The sequence below is a fragment of the Podarcis tiliguerta genome (assembly GCF_965153285.1).
Source record: "Podarcis tiliguerta genome assembly, chromosome: W".
Classification (NCBI taxonomy): domain Eukaryota; kingdom Metazoa; phylum Chordata; class Lepidosauria; order Squamata; family Lacertidae; genus Podarcis; species Podarcis tiliguerta.
This window is the reverse complement of record NC_139552.1, coordinates 9,933,476-9,951,763: the sequence shown is the minus strand read 5'-3', so window position 1 is coordinate 9,951,763 and position 18,288 is coordinate 9,933,476. Positions and strand designations below refer to the sequence as shown.

Below are 18,288 nucleotides of genomic sequence, written 5' to 3'. Positions count from 1 at the left end.
CTCAAACACTGAGATCCTGCTCTGTTCCAGTAACAAGAAGCCGAAAGCACCAGCCTGAAGATGACGAGTGAGACCTCGTCGAAACGTCGCCTAGACACCCCAACTTTTACACGGGAAGACACCCGAGGACACCAAAACCTGCATTCCTGTACCCGTGAAAATCTACGAAAGCAAATATATATATATATATATATATATATTTGCTTTCGTAGAGAACAAGAGAACACCAAAACCTGCATATATATATATATATATATATATATAATATTTTTATTTTTCACAACCAATAAACAAAGAATACAAACAAACAAATACAAAACAAAAAATAAAAACAATACATACAAACAATATAAAGTACAGTGTACAAAAAGAAAAAAGAAAAAAGTTAAAAACAATTATTGTGTCTTTGCATTTTTTAACATTAGCTTGGGTCTGCGACTTCCCCAGACCTTTCCACTCTGTATTCTAGATCTTATATTCTGACAGTAAATTCTTTCCCTCTGGCATATCTTTGGTTCAACTTAATCTTACTATCTTAACATAATTGCATTTCCATATGTCTTAAAACATTAATCTTTCTTAATCATTGAATTTTTATGCTAATATTCTTTTAAATTCAATCTGATGTCCTCAAACATTCTTTATCTTATAATGCTTCTGTAAATAGTCTTTAAACTTCCTCCAATCTTCCTTCACCGTCTCCTCTCCCTGGTCTCTGATTCTGCCAGTCATTTCTGCTAATTCCATATAATCTATAACCTTCATCTGCCATTCTTCCAGCGTGGGTAAATCTTGCGTCTTCCAATACTGTGCGATGAGTATTCTTGCTGCTGTTGTAGCGTACATAAAAAATGTCCTGTCCTTCACCTGAACCTGTTGGTTTACCATACCTAGGAGAAAGGCTTCTGGGTTCTTTCTAAATGTGTATTTAAACACTTTTTTCAATTCATTATAAATCATCTCCCAGAAGGCCTTAATCCTTGGGCATGTCCACCAAAGGTGAAAGAAAGTACCTTCAGATTCTTTACATTTCCAACATTTATTGTCAGGCATATGATACATTTTTGCTAGCTTGACTGGTGTCATGTACCATCTGTAAATCATTTTCATTATATTCTCTCTTAAGGCATTACATGCCGTAAACTTTGTTCCAGTGGTCCACAACCTTTCCCAGTCAGCAAACATTATGTTATGACCAACATCTTGTGCCCATTTGATCATAACTGATTTCACTTCCTCATCCTGTGTATTCCATTTCAGCAGCAAATTATACATTCTAGACAATATTTTTGTTTTGGGTTCTAACAATTCTGTTTCCAGTTTTGATTTTTCCACCTGGAAGCCGATTTTTCTATCCATTTTGAATGCCTCCATTATTTGGTAATAATGAAGCCAATCTCGGACTTTGCTTTTTAATTTGTCAAAACTCTGTAGTTTCAATTTATCTCCGTCTTGTTCTAAGATCTCCCAATACTTTGGCCAGTTGGCCTCCATATTGAGTCTCTTTAAAGCTTTGGCTTCCATTGGAGACAACCACCTTGGAGTTTTATTTTCCAAAAGATCTTTATATCTAGTCCATACATTAAACAATGCTTTTCTGACAATGTGAATTTTAAACATTCTATGCACTTTAACCTTGTCGTACCATAAATATGCATGCCAGCCAAATGCATTATTAAAACCTTCTAAATCCAGTATATCTGTATTTTCGAGAAGTAGCCATTCTTTCAACCAGCAGAAAGCTGCTGCTTCATAATAAAGTTTTAAGTCCGGCAGGGCAAAGCCCCCTCTTTCTTTTGCATCTGTTAGTATTTTAAATTTTATTCTTGGCTTTTTGCCCTGCCAGACAAATCTGGATATGTTTTTTTGCCACTTCTTGAAACAGTCAGTTTTATCTATAATCTGCAATGTCTGGAATAAAAATAACATTCTTGGCAGTACATTCATCTTAATCACAGCAATACGTCCTAAAAGTGAGAGTTTCAAGTTAGACCATATATCTAGATCCTTTTTTATCTCCGTCCAACATTTCTCATAGTTGTCTTTAAATAAATTCCCGTTTTTGGCAGTCATAGTAATTCCCAAATATTTTACTTTTTTCACCACTGTCAAACCTGTTTCATTCTGAAACCTTTCATTTTCAATTTCTGTTAGATTTTTGGTCAATACCTTGGTTTTTGTTTTATTTAATTTAAAACCTGCCAATTGGCCAAATTCTTGAATCAGTTCTAAAACCGTTTTTCCACTACATTCTGGCTCCTGTAACGTCAAAACTGCAAAAGCTCTTAATTTATATTGTTTGGCTCCGACCTGTATCCCTTTGACCAGTTGGTCCTTTCTGATCATATTCAGCAGCACCTCCAAGACCGATATAAAAAGCAAAGGGGAAATAGGGCAACCTTGTCGTGTTCCTTTTTCTATTCTGAACTCCTCTGTCAAGACATTATTAACAATTAATTTAGCTTTTTGTTCAGAATAGATTGCTCCTATACCATTTTCAAACTCTTGGCCTACCCCCATGCCATGGAGATTCTTCTTCATAAAGCTCCAAGAGATAATGTCGAAGGCTTTCTCCGCGTCCACGAATATCAGTGCCGCTTTTGTATTTATATTTTCCTGTAAAAGTTCCAAAATGTCAATTATATTTCTTACATTCTCTGATAGGTGCCTTCCTGGGAGAAAGCCTGCTTGGTCTTTATGAATCTCCTCTATTAAAACTTTCTTCAATCTTCTAGCCAAGATGTCTGCGAATATTTTATAATCCACATTAAGCAATGATATAGGCCGGTAGTTCCTGAGTTGATGTTTTTCAGAGTCTGTCTTTGGTATAAGAGTCACAAAAGCTTCTTTCCACGTTTCTGGAGCCTTTTTCCCCTGAAGTATTTCATTACATATCTCCTTTAAGGGTTGAATTAACCAGTCTTTCAATGATTTGTAGTATCTTGCAGTCAGCCCATCAGGTCCTGGAGATTTGCCTAGTTGCATATTTTGAATGGCACTCTCAACCTCTTGTTCTGTTATCCTGCTATTCAGTTTAAGTTTATTTTCTTGAGATATTTTTGGTAGCCCATTCACTTTCAGAAATTCTTCTATCTCTGTATCCTTCTGTGGTTGTTGAGAATAGAGCTGTTTAAAGTATTTTTGGAAAGCACTCCTGATCTCAGTAGGATATTGTAACGTTTTTCCTTCCACTTCCAAATTTGTGATGGTGTTCATTTTTTGCCTCTTCTTTATTTGCCATGCCAATAACTTTCCACACTTGTTTGCCGATTCAAATGTTCTTTGTCTCATTTGTCTAATTTTCCATTCAATCTCTTGGTTTATCATTTGCATATACTGTACTTGATACAACTTCATCTCTCTTAATATTTCTTGTGACTTTGGATTTGATCTCAGTCTCTTTTCGCCTTCCTTGATCTTTTTCAGAACTTTTTCTCTTTTTTCCTGTTGTGACCTTTTCTTGAGTGCATTCTGTTGAATCAAAAATCCTCTCATAACCGCTTTACTTGCGTCCCAGATGGTTCTTTTCTCAACCGTAGTATTCAAATTTATCTCGAAGTAATCTTTCAGGGTTTTCTGGGCTTTCTTGACAAATTCCTCATCTCTAAAAAGAGAGTCATTCATCCTCCATCTGAAGGAACCAATTGGTTGTAAGTTCATTACCATCTTTACAGCGTTATGGTCGGAGCAAGTCTTTGGGCAGATTTCCACTTTTTTTATCTTTGGTGCCAGTTCTCTAGTGGTCCATATTTGGTCAATTCTAGTCCAAGACTTTTTGGCTTCAGAGAAGAAGGTTCCCTCTCTTTCTAAGGGATGCTTCGTTCTCCAGATGTCAATCAGGTCTAAGTTATCAGTCAATTCAAAAACGGTTTTCGGTAGTCTCCCATCATTGGTGACTACCTGTCTTTGTGCCTTATCCATATTCGTTGAAACTACTCCATTCATATCTCCCATTAAAATCACATTGTACTCCATATAGTCCAACAATGTCTCATGCAATCTTTTGAAAAATTCTGATTTTCCTTCATTAGGCGCATACACGCCCACCATCAAATATTTTTGTCCATGGTATTGAATTTCAATGGCCAAATATCTTCCTTGCTCATCTTTAAAGACAAATTTTGGTGACAGGCCTTCTTTAGCATAAATTACAACTCCTCTTTTTTTTACTTTGTCCGATGAAATAAATTCTTGTCCCAACTTTTTGTTAATTAGGATTTTTCTGTGAAGCCTAGTCACGTGTGTTTCTTGCAAGCAGATCAGGTCCAGTTGCTCTCTTTTTAATATATGAAAAATAGATTTCCTCCTTTGACCCGAGTTCAAACCGTTACAATTCCAGCTCAAAAGTTGCGGAGACATGTTGTATTGTTACTATTCTGTTCCTCCAGCTGCTTCCGATAGCTTGTCCTCTTCCGAGCCCGGTGGTATCTTCTCCTCTAGGTTCAAATTCAGTATTGCCTCTGCTGTCTTTTTTCTTCTTTCCTCTAGCAAGTCTACCGTACCTTTCTGTAGGTCTTCCCCGTAGGCCTCCAAAAAGCTGTTTCTGTCTTCCACTGATTTTATTTTTATCTTCCGTCCTTTGAAATTAAAAGAAAGTCCTTCTGGAAACTCCCACCTGAAGATGATGCTGTTCCTCCTCGACAGGGCGACCAGATCTTTATATCTGGCTCTAAGATCAAGAAGATGTTTGGGAATGTCCTTGAAAATTTCAGCTCTCGGCTGAGAGATTTCCAGGGGTTTTTGAAAGTGTAGTCCCAGGATCTTATCCCTTTCTTCTTTGGATCTTAATGCAATCAAGCAGTCTCTGATTTTGATCCTTTTATTTGTTTTTCCCAGTCGAAAGGCACTTAGTATTTTGAATTCTTCTTTTTCCGAGTCCAGTTCCCAAAATTTCTCAAATTCTTGTGTCAGGTAGTCCCATGGGCTCTCTTTCTCAATTTCTGGCAGGCCTCTGATCCTCAGATTTGCCTGCCTGTCCTTCAGGTCAGTTAAGGAGAACCTTGCTCTGTAGTCCTCAAGCTGTCTGTTCATAGGTGGTAATTTCTCCTCTGTGGCAGCTACAGCCTGTCTGGCTTCCTCGGCAATCTTTCTTGTTTTAGCAGAATCGTCCAATAATTTTTTAATTGAGTCTGTATTTTGCCTTATGCTGATCGTATTTTGATCTATTTTAGAAGATGCTTCTGCGATCCCCTTGTTCGTTTCTGCCACTTGTTTTTTTGTTTCTGCCACCTCTCTTTTCGTTTCTGCCACTTCCTCTGTGAGTTTGTCAATAGCTCCTTGCAGCTTTGCAAAGCCTGCACTAATCAGTTCATCTGTGCTAGACATTCCTTTCCCTTTCTGTTGTGAGGTGGCACCTCCTGTAGGGTCTAAAGATCCTCTTCTTCCTGGCAGAAAGGATTTGCCTGACCTTGTAGTTTTTTCCTGATAAATTCCTTCTTTCTCTGCCATAAGATAAGCTTTCCCACGGTCAGGTTGCAGCTGCACTTGTTACGTTATCAGTCAGTTAAGAAGTTACAATAAAAAGTTACAGTGGAAAGTTACCAGAAAACTTTGTAGCAATATCTATGCCCACCAGGGGGACCCCAGGATCCCAGAGTTGGAGGAAATAAAATGTCCTTTAGCTTACTTTCAAGGCAATATTGTATATATAATTTAAAGCTACAATTCTTTTTGTAGCAATTTCAGCTCTGTCATAAATGTTTCTCCTTACAAGCGCCGTCCACGATCCCCTTTCTGAGGCTTGTACTTTCAATTTTGACAGCTCAGGACCTAGGAGTCTGAGCGGTGCTTCTCTTACTGCAGCCTCTTGCCACCCGGAGGTTAGGATTTTTTCCAAATTCCCCCCCCCTCTTTACCCTTGGGGGGGGGATTCTGATCCTTTCTAAGACTTCAGAGTAGTTTTTACAGTCTCTTATTTTAAAATATTAGTAACGCAGTTTTTACTTTTTGCTATTTACAGAGCGGAAGGCTGACTTCCTGTTTAAACCTTTCCGCTTCAGATCAAATCTTTCATAGCGAAATTTAAAGTCCCGATTTTCTTCCAATTCCAATTTTCCAAATTTAGGTCCTTCAAATTTACTGCAGTTTACTCACGATTATTCTGTTTTGTAATCCGAATTGTATCAAGAAGAGGTTGAGCGCTCTCCGGTCCCGGCAATGCGACGTCGCTCTGAGAAGGTAGCGATAGCCTCGCAGCACCGTGCTGGCCCCCCCTCCGATCTCCGGGGCTATTTTCTCGTCCCGGAGACGTTCTGGAGCTGCGCTTTTGGTGCCCGCTGAGTCCCACGGCCGTAGGCTTCCTCCGCATACGGTTTCAGGGGGTTCCCGTGTCGTCGAAGTGGTAAAACCCCGTCCTTCTAGGAGCTCTTCCTCTGAGAGTCAGAGAAAGGCAGCCATGACCGCTGGCGCTCAAACCCGGAAGTCAATAGGTACCGCTTTATAGCGGGAAGGTAAACGGCGTTTCCGTGTGCTGCTCTGGTGCCGGTTCACCAGAGCAGCTTCATCACGCTGGCCACGTGACCCGGAAGTGTCTGCGGACAGCGCTGGCTCCTGGCCTCTAGAGTGAGATGAGCGCACAACCCTAGAGTCTGTCAAGACTGGCCCGTACCGGCAGGGGTACCTTTACCTTTACCTTTACCTTTAGTGTGGTGCTTTGCAGAACGTCCAGTGAGTGGGTATATTTAGGCGCTGGGGTGGGCACAACCCCTTCCCCACCCCAAGCTTTGTCTAAATTCTTGCAACACTTTCCCATCCACCCTTCCATGGTATTCTTTTCTTACCTTATAATGCTGCTATATTACTTACATTTTACCCATTACAGTGGTGCCTCGCAAGACGAAATTAATTCGTTCCGCGAGTTTTTTCGTAGAGCGAGTTTTTTCGTCTTGCGAAGCACCACGGCGGGGAGGGGTGGGGAGAAGCAGGGCAGCTGCCGCAGCCGGTCCTTGGACTCACCCGCGCCTTATGGACACCGCGCGACGCGACTGCTGGAGGACGGCGGGGCTCAGGAGCGCGACTACGGCTGCAGCGCTGGCTGCTGGCGGCAACGGCTCTCTCAGAGGAGCGTGCGAGGGCGGTGGGCAGCGGCGCGAGGCAGCCGGAAGGTTGGCGGTCAGCCGGAAGGTCGGAGGGAGCCGGAGGAGCCGTCAGCAGGAAGGTGGGAGGGAGCCAGAGGAGCGGGGAAGCGAGCGTGCGTGCGTGCAGTGACCGTCGCCATGACAGGAGAGGCAGGGCTGTTTCGTCTAGCGAAGCAAGCCCTTAAAAAAATCCGTCTTGCGAAGCACCTCAGAAAACGAAAAACCCTTTCGTCTAGCGAGTTTTTCATCTTCTGAGGCATTCATCTTGCGGGGTACCACTGTATATACTTTAATTGTAATTTATTAAACTGCAATTCTCATCTCTTGCTGTACTTCAAATCCTGCATACGTTTTAGCATAACCATAATATTTTTTCAAATATTCCAAAAAATATTTCCATTCTTCAAGAATTTTTTCTTCATTCTGATCTTTAATTCTCAGTTAGTCTAGCCATCTGAGCATATTCTATTATCTTCATAAGCCAATCTTCTTTCGTTGGGACTTCTTCTTAAAGTAAGCAAAGTCAAAGTAGTGAACTTGTTCTTTCCCTTGGCAGCAATATGGGTACCTACTTTTTGCTGATTTTGGATAGCTTAAGGAAGTTGCTTGAGTATCTTGCTACTTCTAGGCAATATAGCAGTTTTAAGAGCATTCCCCTTGAGGTAAAATGCTTTGAAATACTCAAACAAGGTTTTATTGTCCAGTGAAAACCTAGTAGAATAAATGAATTAAAAGACCAAAGGTGTGCAAGTGGAAGGATAAGCATGAGTATGTTCATTGAAATAACTGGGTCTCTCAGTGGGACTGAAGCATCCATAACTTTCTCTGGGTGGTGTCCCTACACTTTTGTGACACATGGAAACTCAGCCAGATGGACAGGGTATAAATAATAAAAATATTCTTATTATGGAATGAAAGTATTGGAACACTTTGAAGTAGCTTCTCCTATTCCAGTCAGGGGCAGACTTTAAAAAATGTGTCAGTGCTGCTTGCATTGTGCTAGCTAGCCTAAGAGTCCTTTCTAGGCCTGGGTGAAATATTGATATAACGTCCAGGACTGGTATGAGGAGCAGACCATGATGTCTGCTTCACTCAGCAGTATATTATTGGTGAAACTGCCACCACTCCTGAGTCCCTCTGCTAGCAGTGTCTGCTGGAGGGAGTCAAGAATTCCTTCCTACAGCCAGTGATATACCGCTGAGTGAAACTGCCATCCCATTCTGCCTTCATGGCACAGAGGGAGAAACAAATTGTACTGTTGAGGCGCCGATACAACTTGTTCCTCGCTCTGCATCTTTAAACAGCTCAAATGAGGGGTTGGCGCTCCCCACAGCGAGCAGTTAAAGGAGCCCTGATGCTCCTGCCACTTGCCTGTGAGCATGGGGAGCACCAGAGCTGGCTCAGTTGGAGGGGGGAGCCTTTCCTCCCCCCAGCTGAGCCACGCAAACAAGCTTTGTTGTCCCAGCCTGCAAGGCACTGGGGGTATTCACATAGCAGCTCGTGGGCAGAGACCAGCGCAGCTTGTTTTTTCAACATTGTGGTATATCGCCAAACTGTGATGTTTGGCTGGCGATACACCACGATGTTGAAAAGCTGGTATCGCCCAGCCCTAGTCCTTTCAAGATGTTGTTAGAAACAGCCAGGGTGTATAACCCAGGTTCAACATACAACATACATAATGCAGTATAAGAACATAAAAAGAGCTTAGCTGCTGGATCAAGCCAAAGTCCCAGGGAGTCAAAAATCCTATTCTCACAGTGTCCAGCCAGATGCTCCAATGAAATGAAATTTATTACGGTCCCAGACCATATTCACATACCATACTAAGCGAACATAAAACACAATAGAATTAAGTTTGAATTAACAATCAAATATAGCAATAAACAATATGAATATGACAGCCATTAGAAATGTGGTTTAGGTCTTAATCTAAAATATTATCTAGAGTTTGTATCTGAGGCCTTGTCTTTGTAATAGCACAGCTTGTTACCTGAGTTTTATGGCAGCAGTGCAAAAATTGGCCAACCTTAGTGTGATCTCTGGATCCTTATCCTCTATCAGGGATTTTAAGCATTGAGGTTTGGACCCACTTGGAATTTTCTGTATAACAGGGGTGATAAAGACCGAGTGTGTATTCTCATAAAAACGACATAGTAGCAAGACATGAGAGATGGATTCCACCTCTATCAGGCCAAGGGGCAAACTGGCTCCGCATATGGTTTACCCACATATCTGCCCTGCAATAAGGCAGATGGCCGCACGTTGAATCTAACAAGGGTGAACGACCGTCTATATTTACATATTTGTAATTTTGACAGATATATTGCTGGGGTAAAACCTCTCCCATTGTCTTTAATTGCTGGGTACTTATTTATCTGACTCACATGACACTGAAATTTTATGTCCCAGATTCATTGACAAATTGTTTGTATAATGTAGTTTTCCATTTTGATTGATAGGGATCCAGGAGGGTTAAGGGTGCCAACCCGACAGGAAAGAAGATGAGTTTTATCCAGTAATGGATCTTCAGGATCCATATCCGAGTGCTAACAGGGTTTTGGCCAACCTCCAAGCGGACAGCTATATTAGACACGCAAGAAGGGATCCCTAGAAGGGAACAATAAAACTTGGTTTGAAAGGTTTCTAACGGGTCAAGGTTTTGAAAGCTGCAGATCTGGGAGCCATAAGTCAGATGTGATAGTACCTTTGCAGCAAAGACCCGGGAGGCTGCCGGAATATATTTGCCACCTTTTCCATAGAAAAACCTTACGAAAGCTTTAGAGGATCTTTGGGCATTGGCAATAGGGTTTTTAACCTGACCGTTCCATGAACCCTTTTCTGGAAAGTTATGCCCAGATATTTTAAAGATGATACCTGTTCAATGAGTCGATTGTCAATTATCCATTTGTGTCTCGATCTTTTTTGGAAAACACCATAACTTTAGTTTTGGTATAGTTGGTTGGTTGTTGTTCAGCTTTACAGTAAGCTGTAAGGGATCTTAGAAGTTTCCTTAGACCCACACAGGAGAAGGAAATTAGGACTGCGTCGTCTGCATAAAGGAGTATCGGGATGGACGTACCGGCCAATTTTGGGGGATGAGGATTTTCTTCCTCCATTTTTTCTGCTAATGAATTAATATAGAAATTGAATAAAATGGGAATTAGAACACTGTTTGACACCATGATAGGATTGGATTTCCTTAGATAAATGGCCCTATCGATCACACCTAACCCGGACCCGGGTGCTTTTGTATAAACTGCAGATTAGAAGCAGTAATCGTCTATCTATGTTTGAGGCACTTAGTTTTTCCCAAAGTCTGTCTCATGATACCAAATCAAAAGCAGATTTAAAATCTATAAAGGTTGCATAAAGGGATCCTCCTTTTTTTAGGTATATTTTTCCACAAGGTGCTGGAGTACTAGGCCTTGAGCTATGGTTTGACCGGTTTGCTCTGAAACCAGCTTGTGCTTCTGTAAGCACATGTTCTTGCTCCATCCAGTCCACAAGTTTATTGTGTAAATGGGCAGCGTAGAGTTTACTGATGATACTTAGTAGGCTAATTTGGTCTATAATTAGCAGGGTCGGATTTGCTCCCTTTCTTGAATATGGGAATAATGATTGCTAGTCCCCAATCCTTCGGGATGGTAGCCGATTGATCTATGCTGGTAAACAGGGCTGCAAGCAGTGGGGCCCACCAATCAGCATTGGCCTTGAGAAGCTCGGGGGAAATACTGTCCACTCCAGGAGCTTTGCCAGATTTAAGAGATTGAATAAGCCTGCGAGCTTCTTCAGTTGACACCAGGGGCCACTCAGCACTGGCATAGCTCAGAGGCAGCGACTGTGACTGTAAGTGTTGGTTAGTCATATGTAAGAATTGGAAGTATGACTCCCAAACCCCAACCGGGATGGAATACAGTGGTGCCTCGCAAGACGAAAAGAATCCGTTCCGCGAGTCTCTTCGTCTTGCGGTTTTTTCCGTCTTGTGAAGCAAGCCCATTGACGGAGTAGCGCTATTAGCGGTTTAGCGGCTATTAAAGGCTTAAGGGATTAGCGGATTAGCTGCTAAAAGGCTATTAGCGGCTTAGCGGGCTTAGCGATCAGCTGATAAGCGGCTTAGCGATCGGCTGTTAAGCGGCTTAGCGATCGGCTGTTAAGCGGCTTAGCGATCAGCTGTTAAGCGGCTTAGCGGCTTGGGGAAAAGGGGGGAGGGGGAAAACCCCCGCAGGAACTCGCAAGGCATTTTCGTCTTGCAAAGCAAGCCCATAGCAAATTTGTTTTGCGAAGCACCTCCAAAACGGAAAACCCTTTCGTCTAGCGGGTTTTCCGTCTTGCGAGGCATTCATCTTGCGGGGCACCACTGTACTCCACTTCTTTTTTTTTTTTCTTTTTTTTTGAAATAATTTTTATTAACAGGCCAATCACATCACATAGTTCAAATCACATTAGTTCCAGATTATGCAGCCAAATTTTACTTTTTTTTGGGGGGGGTACCCATATATCAAGCTCCGCACGAGTCCAAAATTCCAGATGACTCCAGACATCACTTGTTTGCTGCTTTTGTTCGACAGTTCCATCCAGTTCGATTCGGATAGACCTTTATTACCTTCTTTCTCTTCTTGTTGTTATCATTTATCCCTTTCTTTGCGATCTCTGATAATTTTCACAAACAGATTGAAAATTTGGCGTCTCTGTGTGGGTTTTGTGCTCTTCCAAACTGATATTATTCAGGAACAACCTCTGTTAAATACTTCCATAAACAAAGTTAATCTTCGGTCTGTCCATTATTATTCCTCAGGCTGGCCCAATAAATCAAGTAAATTAGGGGGCTCTGTCAGGTCAAACTTGCATTCCAACATTCCTTCTCTTTCACGCGATCCTGATTCTCCTCCCCCTGCTTCTTCTCCGGCCAGCCTGTCTTGGCGAGACGCCATTTTTTTTAAACTGCGTCATAAAAATTTTCCTCCTTCTCACCATTCGATCTTCTCTTATTGTATTATATTTCCTCCCACACAGTCTTAAAGTTCTGTTTATGATTATTAAAACGCGACGATCTTATTTCTTTCTGGGGTGGAGGTTATTATTGTCATATCATGCAAAGGAAAAAGAAAGTTTTTTTCCTCCACCCCCCCCCCCTTCGTTCCAACCTTACATTCTCATAGCGGTAGTTCATCAAAAGATTTACTTATCCATCCGTCACTCCCGATCACAGAGATGCATTAATCAGCAGTCTTATCGTCGAGCTTCACTTGATATATGTGCTTCAGCCTTCTTCCAATCCTGTTATTTCCAATTATAATTCCAAGCTGAAGCAACCAGCACGCGCTGATTGGAATCGGCGTCGGGAAGATCTGACTCCACCGAGGGCTTGTGCCAAGTGTTCAGCACCCCCGTCTCTCGGATCAGGGGGTGCATTGTGAACACCGCTGGCAGGGGAGTCCCCCCCATCCCCTTGGGGGGGCCAGGAAGGCTGCCTACTTCCCATAGCAGCCCCTTAATACCTTGTATGGGTCAGAGAGATGTTATTGTCGGCCATCTTCCAACGCGCCACCTAGTGGCCCCCACTGTACTCCACTTCTGAGGCGGTATCTTGCCAACCGCTTGCAACTATTTTCCAAAAGGTAGCTGAATCTCCTTCGGGAAGCCTCTATTGAGCATTGCCACTCTCCCCTTTGGTCCTGAAGCTTTTAATTTTTAATTAAGGCTTTATAGTTTTGTTTGGCTTCAAACCACTCTGCAGGGAGTGAAGGTAGACTGGCAGACCTATAATTCCTATATTTACCCAGCAAAGTAAGCTTCATAGCGCAGCATTCCTGATCGAACCAGGGTTTAGATTTATAAGGATGTAATGACCGCTGAGTTGCTTTTTTTTTAATCAAACAGGCTTGAAGGAATAAAATCAAATCCTGAAATAAATCTATTCTTGTTTCAGGGCATGCAGAATTTAAGAGGTTATGTCTCATAATGAGGTATTTCTCTGAGAACAAGCTCCTAGAGATTTCCTCATCCATCTCGTCAGACCATCTAATACGTGAAAATCTCAGCTTCATGTTGGTGGACCTGGGGGGCTCAAGTTTATCATTACAGAATAGATCCTTTTTTACATCAAGATGAAGGCAGAGCAGTAAATGATCACTATCTACCTGTTCTTCCGCTTTGTATTCAAGGGTTCTATTCAGAAGGTCATGTGACACTATAATATACAGTCATACCTCGGGTTAAATGTTCATCAGGTTGAGCGTTTCCAGGTTAATGACGGCATGCACGGAAGTGGCAAATTGCAACCTGCACACGCACAGGTGCGGGTTGTGTTGGCTTCAGGATGTGAATGGGGCTCTGGAATGGATCCCGTTCGCATCGAGAGGTACCACTTTAATCAATTGTCGAAGCGCCTACATTTGATATAAACGTGAATTCCCCAGCCTTCTCCCCTTTGGCACAGCCATTCAGTATGACCAAGTCCATCTTGTTAGACAAGCACAGCAGGCACAGGCCTGCATAATTGCAACCCTTATCTTTTGAATGTCTAATTGGTATGGAGTGGGCGTCCTCTGGGGTGGGTGATAATTCATGAAAATGTTCATATAAAGCCTCATCGGACTTACCAATTCTAGCATTTAAATCGCCTGCCATTATCACTGAATCAGGGAACTGATTCGTCAATTTGTCAATGTACAATTCCAGCCTGGACCAGTTATTTTTTATCCGCTGTTTTCCTCTCTGAGGTGGGAGATATACGTTAATCAGTAGCAGGCTATAAGCATCTCATTAACGTGACTATGGCCAGGTGGTTCAGAGGCTCCAGTTTTACACGGGTAACCCTTAATCTTGTTGATACCAAGGTACTCAAACCGCCTTTGGTCCGCCCCCCTTTAATGCTTGGTGAACCTGGGAGGCAGAATGAGGAGAAACCGTTTACATCTATTTTGCTTATGCTCCAAGTCTCCTGTAGGAATACAAGGTCGTATCCTTGGATGAATTTAACAAAAGACAGGTTGGATGTCTTTTTTGACCAGCCTGCAATATTCCATGTTATAAAGCGAAGGTTGGATTTGGCTCTTCTAAGATTTGATCTTTGCATGGGGAGCAACCCAGGTGTTAAATGAATTCAGACAGTGGATGTAGGGTACTCACATTGATAATCATAGAGCCTTTGTTTAGCAAGGCATCCTCCGGGGGATGTTCCATCTGACTGGAGCCTAGTTTCCTCCTCATCTAAGTATCTCATTTTAGTCCAAAAGCTCAGTGAGGTCGCCTTGGTGTTGGTTTCCCTTTTCAGGGGTAATCTACTACCTTCCCCTGTACGTTTTGCTTCCGTAATTGCAGGCCGATTTATCTCTGCCGTTACCTGCAAATTGTGACAACGACAAACTACTAAGTTGTGTCCCTGGGTAGGAAATTCTTCCACCGTGAGAACCTTTTTGAAGGAAGTCTGGTCCTCTGCTAGGTCCTCCTCCCTAGCAACATTACATTTGACCTCCCCAGCTAATCTATTTCTAAGTGTTTCTAGTCTTTCTAAAATTTCAGATTGTACTAAGGAAGGCAATGACCAGAATTGACTTACTAGCGTGTTTTCTTCTGCTCACTCCCTGGGCGATGCAGATCATATAAGGATGCAGTTCCCCTTATTGGTTTTAAAACCTCTTGTTTGTGATGATCAAGGAGGGTCTTTTGAAACCTGTTTCCCTTCCTAAATTTTTCCTGTTCCTCATTTACTGTTAGTTTGTTGGGCTTAGCATCAGAAAATAAAGTCATTGGTCACCTATTTTCAAAAAGTCTTGTTATAATCATTTCCTTCAGGAATAGGTGTCTTAATCTGTAGATTAGTTTGGCCAGATTTTGGTCGTGAAAAGTAATCATTGCTTGTACTGAATACCCATCACAATATAAATACTCTATAGAAGCAATGTCATTTGGCTTTACTACACCTGGCAGCCTGTCATTTAAGATGTTCAGAAGATGCATTATGCAGTCTATCCGTGAGAGGAAGGTCCGCAGAATGACCTCCAATGAGAAGCCCACAAACAACAGCTGCACCATCACCATTTGTGATTCCCAACAACTGTTATTCAAAGGCTTATTGTGGCCATCATGATACACTTTTATTTATTAACCTCACTTCTCGCTGGGAGGGAACCGCCAGAAGGCCCTCAGAGCTGGCCTTCATTATCTGGGTTGAACGATGGGGGTGGAGACACTCCTTCAGGTATACAGGGCCGAGGCCGTTTCAAAAGGGCTAATGCACAGAACTGAACAGACTGTTCTTTGAATCCTGGCTCTAGTTTCACAAATCATAACTTCTTTGTATTATTATTTATTGAATTTATATACCGCCCTATACCCACAGGTCTCAGGGAGGTTCACAAAATGAAATCAGAATATAAAACTATAAAATACATAATCAAAATAAAAACAACAATAATAGCCCTTATTGGATCAACTTCTGTTCATGTGAATGCCACATACGCAAGCTTTTAAGTTGCACAGATAGCCTTTGTACAGCAGCATACAAATACAGCTAATCATACTTGGATAGATGTGAACCAGGCTGTATTTTGTGACTAAAAGTTGCTTCTGACTAAATTTGCTTCTCTAGAATGTTATTCTATCCTGGCCAATGAGAAGAACTGTGGTCATTGTTTGTATTTTCCATGTTGTTAAATAAATAAAAAAACTGCATTGTTTTAACTTTCTGTCCCAGGTAACTGAATTCATTTGTTATGCATTTTGGACTAAAAGGCATTTGTTCATTTATGAAAAGGCCCTGTGTGACTCAAATGCTTATGTAGTCCTAAGAGATGGTCGTGACAGTTAGATATATGGCTTGAATCTTGGAGGAGATGTATTATAAATAATCCTCAATCTCTTTCAGCATGTAGAGAGCAGGTTTGGGCTACCTTTTGATGTAGTAAGAATTTGTTGTATACCAGAATCATCTGCTGTGCTGTTTACTTCCCTCAATATACTATGTGATTTTGTTGTAGACAAAAATAGAGTCGGAGCGGATAATAGGGTCAGTGGGCAAGAAAGCACCACAAGAGATTGGCATTAAAGTGAAAAATCACTTCAGTGGTCTCTCCCTGATCCAGAAGAGGGATTTGAAACAGCTCCTTCCCGGGATCTCAGGTGAATCTCCGCTCAGGCTTCCTGAAACGAACGTTAAGGAATTTGCTGGCTTCCACATAGGGCTCTTAAACAAGGTGGGTGTGATGTGGTACCAGTGGGAAGCAAAATGCTTGCCTTACATCTTCCAACTTTGTAGTATTCAAACAGCAATGAGTTGACCAACATTCTGTTTTTGTTTTTAAAATTCAGGATCTAAAGCCACAGGCATACAGGAATGCTTATGATATTCCTCGCTGCAGCCTTTTAGACCAGCTGACCCGAATGAGGACTAACCTGCTGAAAACACACAAAGTTATCCTGGGCCAGGATGAAGGTAACTTGTATCCTGCCTTGTTGTCATTGGACTGAATTGAGGTTCTAGTTCGGTTCCTTTCGGTGAAGAGTAGAAACACAGGAACCAGCTTTATTCTGAGGCAAACCATTAATCCACCTCCTTCACTATTGTCTACACTCTACACTGTTTGGCAGCAGCGCTCTCAGACAGGACATGTCCAGCCCTACTTGGAGATGTTGCCAGAGATTGAACCTGGGAGCTTTGGTATGCAAAGCATTAGGAACGTAGGAAGTTGCCTTGTATTTAGTCAGACCACTGATCCAACTGATTAATGGTTGGCTATGCTGAATAGCAGCAACTCTTCAGGATTTCAACAGGAATCTCTTCCAGCCCTACCTGGAGTTTCTGGGAACCAGGGACTTTCTGCATGCAAGACAGATGCTCTACCACTGAGCTGTCCCTGGTTTGGGATTTGGACTTGGAATACATGGATTTTATGGATTCTTCTAGCCCTGAATCCTGCCATACGGCAACCCTTAATCTGTGTGATTAATGTAAAAAATATTTAATCATTTGCAATGGCAAATCAGGTTTATTATCAAAATTTACAAACTTTCAGCTGTCGACAATGAGCAAATCAAGCAAAAGCAGTTGAAATAGCTCAACATCACGGATGCTTCAAGTAGTTTCCCCAAATTCAGCTGAAAATGCAACTTATACTGGCTTCTCCAATCTCAACCCCCTGAATAGAATCCCTCACAACAGCACAAATACAACAGGTGTTGTCTCAAGCACACCTGATGCAACTAATCAAGGGCTTCATCAGTTGCACCAGGTGTGCTTGAGCTGCAACACATGAAATACCTGAGCAGGCTAGGGGGTTGCAGAGTGTCAAATTTGGCTGCACATTAGAAATATGGCTAAGTCAAGAGAATGGTCCAAGAAGGTAAGAGAAAAGATCATCGGCCTTCACAAACAAGGAGCAGGATACAAAATGATAGTGAAGGCACCATATGTTCCTAGAGACACTGTTAGAAGCATAGTTTGCAAGTTCAAAGTTAAATGAACAGTGGTTACACTACCAGGACAGGGCAGAAAAAGGAAGCGATCTGTGGCAGCAACCGGATTTCTGAGACGGTAGGCTGGGAAAAATGCACAAGTGACTGCAAAAGAGCTGCAGCAAGACTTGGTGGCAGCAGGCATTGAGGTTTCAATGAACACAGTAAGGCACGTACTGAACACAGAAGGGAGAAACATCTTGCCATCAGTGAGGAAGCTGAATCTTGGGCGTCTTTGGACTTTCCAACAAGACAGTGATCCCAAGCATTCCTCAAATTCCACCAAGCCTTGGTTGCAGAAGTAGTCCTGGAAGGTTCTATAGTGGCCATCACAGTCAGCTGACTTGAACCCCATAGAAAATCTCTGGTGGGATTTGAAGAAGGCGGTTGCAGCATACAAACCCAAGAATATTACTGGACTGGAGGCCATTGCTCATGAGGAATGGGCTCAGATTCCTCGGGAACGCTGCCAGAAGCTGCTGTCTTGCTATGCATCTTGTTTGCAGCAGGTCATAGCAGCAGAATTCTGCTCTACTAAGTACTAAAGATGCTTGCCATGAAGGGATTGAATAATAGTGAGACTGAAAAAGTGAGTATAAATTGCAATTTTAGCTGAATTTGAGGAAATTGGCATGATTTGGGCCAGGAATCATATTCCAAAAGCTCCAAATTGGGGGCGAAACCCCCCCAAAACCTGGGCACATAATCTGACATGATTTGGCTTAAATTCCAAAGCACTCCATGTCCTGATGCAGAA

At 42.2% G+C, this 18,288-nt stretch overlaps 1 protein-coding gene across 5 annotated transcripts in view; it reads left to right on the top strand.

Annotated features, from left to right (window-relative positions):
- LOC310668826 (integrator complex subunit 6-like) overlaps positions 1–18,288 on the top strand; it is a 165,921-nt gene that overhangs the window by 106,884 nt on the left and 40,749 nt on the right. For all 5 annotated transcript variants that reach the window (XM_083422149.1, XM_083422145.1, XM_083422146.1 and 2 more), the window contains 2 exons: positions 16,058–16,273; positions 16,389–16,512. Coding sequence is in view for 4 of the 5 variants with exons in the window: in XM_083422145.1 (XP_083278271.1) it covers positions 16,058–16,273; positions 16,389–16,512 (340 nt within the window). In the remaining variant the exon portion in view is untranslated. The remainder of the gene's footprint in view (positions 1–16,057; positions 16,274–16,388; positions 16,513–18,288) is intronic.